The sequence below is a fragment of the Epinephelus moara genome, chromosome 8, assembly GCF_006386435.1.
Source record: "Epinephelus moara isolate mb chromosome 8, YSFRI_EMoa_1.0, whole genome shotgun sequence".
In the NCBI taxonomy this organism is placed as follows: Eukaryota; Metazoa; Chordata; class Actinopteri; order Perciformes; family Serranidae; genus Epinephelus; species Epinephelus moara.
Genome location: NC_065513.1, coordinates 7,001,332 through 7,007,331, shown reverse-complemented (window position 1 = coordinate 7,007,331; position 6,000 = coordinate 7,001,332). Strand labels below are relative to the sequence as shown.

At 41.5% G+C, this 6,000-nt stretch overlaps 1 protein-coding gene across 1 annotated transcript in view; it reads left to right on the top strand.

Annotated features, from left to right (window-relative positions):
* abca2 (ATP-binding cassette, sub-family A (ABC1), member 2) overlaps positions 1 to 3,126 on the top strand; it is a 68,523-nt gene extending 65,397 nt beyond the window's left edge. The window contains 3 exon segments of the mRNA XM_050051355.1: positions 870 to 1,007; positions 1,094 to 1,303; positions 2,718 to 3,126. Coding sequence (XP_049907312.1) covers positions 870 to 1,007; positions 1,094 to 1,303; positions 2,718 to 2,753 — 384 coding nt within the window. The 3' untranslated portion in view covers positions 2,754 to 3,126.
* The last annotated feature ends 2,874 nt before the right edge of the window (positions 3,127 to 6,000 follow it).

Here is a 6,000-nt window from a genome sequence, read left to right as displayed (position 1 = left end):
TGTTACGCCAGAAGAGTCAGAGTTTGGGACGGAGTGGAGTGTTACCGGAGTTTCTGGAGTGCTCAAATAAACTGGCCTTTTTCCCGAACGCTCCTCTGGTCTCCTGCGCGTGAGGGATTCATTACAATATCGTAACATGGCTTAGATTTCTAAATAAACATTCACCTCGTCGCTAGATAGACCTTCTCCTGAAAAACTCGTGCGCAAGGCTTTTTGTCCCTACGAGGCCACCGTCATTTACCCGACGGGAGGGGTGAGCGAGTGAGCCCTGCAATCTAGAATTTGACCACTGATGTCACTGTTTTCAACCCATTTTACACACTGGCCCTTTAAGTAGTATAAATAAAGGTAGACTGCTGTACATCCTCTTGGCTCTGTTTTCAGGCTTCAGAAAATCTAGCCTGTGATGGACTTTTGCTTCCAGTCAGCGGATTCAGTAAATCGAACTCAGCCAGCGCTGGGGAACCAGACCACTCTCACTTCCCAATGCTGTTTCTGCCATTACACAGGTTAAACCAGCGCTGCTGCTGGCCACCAGCCCGCTGTGACTGCTGAATTTGAGTTGCTCCAACGGCCAACTTGAGGTCTGTGCCAGGAGCCCCTGTCCGCTGGGACCAAAAACTGCATACTGCAGCTTAAAATCCCATCCCCAAATGTTTAAACACCCCCTCCCTCTTTGTGTAAGCCCTGCCCCCAAACAATCGTGCTAAAGAAGATATTTGTTGGTTTGTGTCTTGTTTGATATTTCCATTTCATATTTCCTGGACAATATTTTTAACATTGCAGAGAGCAGAGTGAAGTTTGATGAATTATTATCTCCATCTTTTGAGCATATGCAGACATTAAGTCACCTGTTGTCACATTTGCAGGAACGTCACCACACCAAGGTCCAGTACCAGTTAAAGTCTGAGCGGATCTCCCTGGCTCAGGTCTTCAGTAAGATGGAGCAGGTGGTGGAGGTGCTGGGCATCGAAGACTACTCCGTCAGTCAGACCACTCTGGACAACGTGGGTCAACATGCAACACTCTGCTTCAATTTTAATGCAGAACATTAACAAGGAAAAGGAAAAGAAAAAATGTTTTTTCTTTGCAGGTGTTTGTCAACTTTGCCAAAAAGCAGAGTGATAACCTGGAGCAGCAGGAGGTGTCGCCCCCGGGTGGTGGACAGTCCCCCCTGCAGCGCATCCTCAACCTGCTTAAGTCTCGACCAGCCAACACGGAGCTCAACGCTCTGATTAGCGAAGCGCCAGAGGAGCTGGAGAGCGATGATGATGAAGGACTCATCAGCTTTGAGGAGGAAAGGGTGAGTGGATCACACCTGTGTTTTTTATTTCTTTGATTACATTTTTTTAGTAAACACGAGTTATAGAAAAGCACACATGTACATACTAGCCATACCTGTTAGGGTTCTGTATGTGACATTCAGGGCATCTATATAGCAGCAAAGCACTATTTGCTATGTAAAGATACAGTGGAGTAATGGCCTCCCGAGAAGACATTGAAGTCAAACTCCCTCTGTATGTGTCCTAATCTGAGCTTCTCTGGTTTGTTGTGGTATGACTGTCGCACCACGTGTTAGTGCTGCACATGCATGTAAGTGCATGAGTGTATCCCACTGGCGAGCTCATCACTGCTGCTCTTAAATGAAGGATACCCCTGAAATCTGGACAGTGTCATCATGGAAGCACGATGCCTGCCATGCACTTCCCCCCGGTTAACACTGTTAGCTCTGTCAGCACTGTTGCCGTTGTTTAGTGCTGTTTATAGAGTTAGCACCATTAGCTGCTAGCCACCAGCTCAGCCCCCTCCATGTGAGAACCTTGTCTGGACAACTCATGTGCTCTAAATTCTTGGTAGCCAGCTATTTATCATCATACATTTTCTGGCCGCTGTTGCTTTTTATGCATCTGCACAAGCAATAGCTGTGGCCTGTGTGTGGCCTATGTTTTCGGATTGTTCATCCGTCCAGCAAATGCAATATCTCAAGAATGCCTTGAGAGAATTTCTTCATATTTGGCACAAACGTCCACTTGGACTCAACAATGAACTGAACAAGGTCACCTTGTGACCTTACAAAACATGTTCATGGCCATAACCCAGGAATTCATATGCTAATTATGACAAAACTCTTCTTACCATTACCCAGTGTCAAATCTCAGGAACAGAAGGGGAGACATTTGGTCAGATACTGAATTGATGTGTGGAAAACATTCATGTTTTCACAGACATGGATTTAATTTTTAAGTGCAACTTGACTGGTTCACAGAGGCATACAACTGTGATGTGGTAATTCTGGTTTTAAGATGCAGCTGAAACTGAAAAGTATCTGCTAACGTCTTGCAATAGCAGCAGAGGTTATTTTAACATGTCAAAAAGTCATCACCAAATTGTGATGAAGCCCATCTGACATCATCCCAACCTGCTGGAAGATGCTTTTACCCAACTGTGGAGATGGTCCATCTAGGGCATGACTCGGTGCGCTTAATTGGCAATGGAAACGCAAATCAATGTGGCATGATTTGGCTCAACATGGCCAAAAATGCCAATGAAAAAACCCTATGAATCGCTTAAACCTTTGAGGCCTAGTCAGGTATGGAGCCCTGGCAGAATACACCCTTGGTTTGTCCATTCTTCTGAAAATACAAAATAACCTGTGTGTGTGTGTGTGTGTGTGTGTGTGTGTGTGTGTGTGTGTGTGTGTGTGTGTGTGTTGGCAGGTACAGCTCTCCTTTAACACAGACACTCTCTGTTGAAAAGAGCCACTTTAAGAGCAGAGACAAGGAGAATGACAGAGGGGGGGAACCCCAACCCGTCTTTCTGAGCTCTGAGGCCTGGAGGGAGAACAGAGCTGCTGATTTAACCCTGAAGAGGACCAAAACTCTCTGCACCATGGAACATAGGACCAGTAGTTCAGTATTCCAGCCTCAAATTTTTAATCCCAGGAGGGACTGAGGTGGTTTCGGTCAGATCATCCAGACGGAGGAAATGACCTGCAGAGTCCAGCCTGTAGGTAGGGACACAGCAGCAGGAGTGCTTGCATTTGGATTGAAGACTTCGTCCCTTTGGAATGTCTCCTTTTTTTTTTTTTTTTTTTTCCTTTTTTTTTTGAGAATGTATCTCACTAAATGGCCGATGAATATAGTAGGCTAGCTACTTTTGTTAGTGAATGAACATATCATTGGTGATATGTTAAAAACCAAGTGTTTGACAGCACAGGCTACTTTGAGCTGGTTGTACGCACTCCCTGACAAAGGGCCTCATGTAACCAGAGTGGGCCCTTGTTACTGTACCAAACTAGACCTGCCTTGAGAGCATGCTGTGATGAAGTTGATTCCCATTGGTAATGTAATACAGTCTATTTTTCTGTGGCAAGAAGAATGGTTTATTTTGGATATCGAAGCAGCTTTGGACTGAAGTGTGTGCTTTATTTTGCAATAACAGGATTAGTGAAATGCACCTTGGGAAGTGCCAGGTGTGCAAGCTTTTGGCCTTTTCTTTGAACTTGATGTCAGAGACATGGACAGAATGTACATGGCATGGTTATTGTCCTGATGGTGCCTCCCTTCTATCAACTTGTTTTGACACTGTACATTTGGTCTCTTTCTACTGAATGCTCTCTTTTGTGCTTTTAACATATCATTATGTTGTGGACTCTGCCAAGAAGATCCTCTATAAACCGGACACAGTGTATTATAATAACAATAATAACTCCATCTCCAGTGAAGGTAATCAGCAATCTAACAGTCTGAAACTGCAGTGAACTCTGCTTATATTCCCTGACAATAACTGCACTACCATCACTGTGATACTAAAGGGAACTCTCAGATCAGAATAATCTATTGTTTTAACTTGGGTACAATACATGTTTTATGATTTGCAGATGTATTTGTAATTTTCTATGGAATTTGGAGAACTCAAAATGTGCAAAATATCCACATTTAAAAAAAGCCTGGATGTTTCTCTGACTGTATGTTGGCTTGTGGTTTTAACTGGTCTCTCTCATGAGTTTTGTGATAATTGAGTTGTAACCTGTCCTGTCAAAAATAATTACTGTTTCACTACTTCTTTCACAGCTAATTGCAGTCATATTTTTGGTGATTATTATGGCACTGGTGGGCTGTTTTCCTACTTGAAGGGGTTCTCATTAAACAAGGAAAACTGACTGTTGTGATTTCTTTTTTCAACTCAGAATGTAAATCTGGAGGGAAGATGGTTGCTGAACTATTTGAATTAGTTCTATTATTAAATACAGCCAAAACAAACAAAATTATCAAACATATTTAAAGAGGATCTATTTTGCTCATTCTCTGGTTCATACTTGTACTTGAGGTTTCTACTAAAACATGTTCACATGCTTTAACGGTTAGAAAACACTTTCTGTGCGTTCCAGTACCCATGCTACCATACTATTTAGTATGCCAGAAATACCAGAATGTTCTCCTATATCTGGTCTGATGGTCTGACTCACAATCCTCTGCACAGCGGACAATATGTCACATCGACTGAGCTGCAAATAGATAATTGCTGATTGACACTGACAGTGTTTGGCAGCAGACTGACAGCTGTCAGACGTCATAATAATGGATGACAGCACATTCAGGTAATTGATGACCAGTTGAATAGTAATAACAGGAATAATAATTGTTTAAGTCAACAAACTAAGCATAAATATTACAAACAACAAAACGACATAACTATGAAAATAACTGACAGAGAACTGCAGATGTTATTTTACTGTTGCAAATATGTTAGATCTACAACCTGTGCGGTTATAACTTTAAATTACATACATTGTAAGGTAACAACAGCAGAGCTCTCTGGGTTTTATCTTTAAGGTAACGTATATAAAAGGAAGAGGGTCAGAGTTTAGGGAGTAATGTTATGACACAGTAGTGTGTTCCGACTGTGTGCATACTACATGCAACAGTACATACTTTTTAAAGGTAACTGCAGTACCTAGTCAAAGTAAAAAGAAAAACTATGCGATTCAGAACGCACCCTTAATGTTTCTCATAATGTCTGTGATGGACGACCTGTTCGATCATCCTCGATCTGAGACACTTAGTTTTAGCACCTGTCTCTTTAAGCCCCGCTCCCAAAAACGCCCAGTGTGCTTTGATTGGTCAGCCATTCCGGGTCTTCTAAATATCTTGGCCAGGCCCCCAGCAAGTGTGTGAGGCCAAACAGTATAACCATCACGTGATGCCACTGGGCCCAAAAATACTTTTTTCCATAGACTTAAACTGGGAAAGAGATGTCTGTAAATCACTGGACAAATTTTCAAAATTAGTCACTATAAAGCTCAGACAGTATCCAATTTTTCATACCGTCATACCCTCCTGGAATTTCACCGGGTTATACGGTAAATGACAGTTTAGTATATGGCACTACTTTGGCTACTTTCCCCAAACTCTCTCAACTTTTACAATATAATAAATACACAAAAGAAACTCGCAAAAACAAAAACTCACAAAATGTCAAGAAAGGTATCTTTTTACACCTGTTTTCCTTACTAAACAGATTTAGAACCATACACTTTTTGATTTCAGGTTTCTCCCTTTCACTGAATTACACCAGGCTTAATTGTCTTGTTAACTGACAATAGAACATTCTTCATTCAAACTCAACAGAAACAAAGTCACCCAAACCGCCTTAATCTTGTTACTCACTATCAGGATTCAATTACTTTGGTCTGATAACATTTGGAAAGTCTAGAAGAGCTGCAAGATAAAATCATTTTATCCCTGAGATGCATGATAATATCAGCATGACATCGGTATCGGCTGATATTGGCTTAAGAATTAATCAACCAACATGCTTTTTCTTAATTAGCACAATGAATGAATATTACATACTCTGAAAAGTATTGTATTTCATGTCTCCATCTGACATCCTACAAGACTATGCATGCATAATATGATGTTAATTCAAGTACAGAAGAGACTTGATGATCACTAAAATTAGGTGGGAAAAAAAGTGAATATATCGGTTATCTGGTAT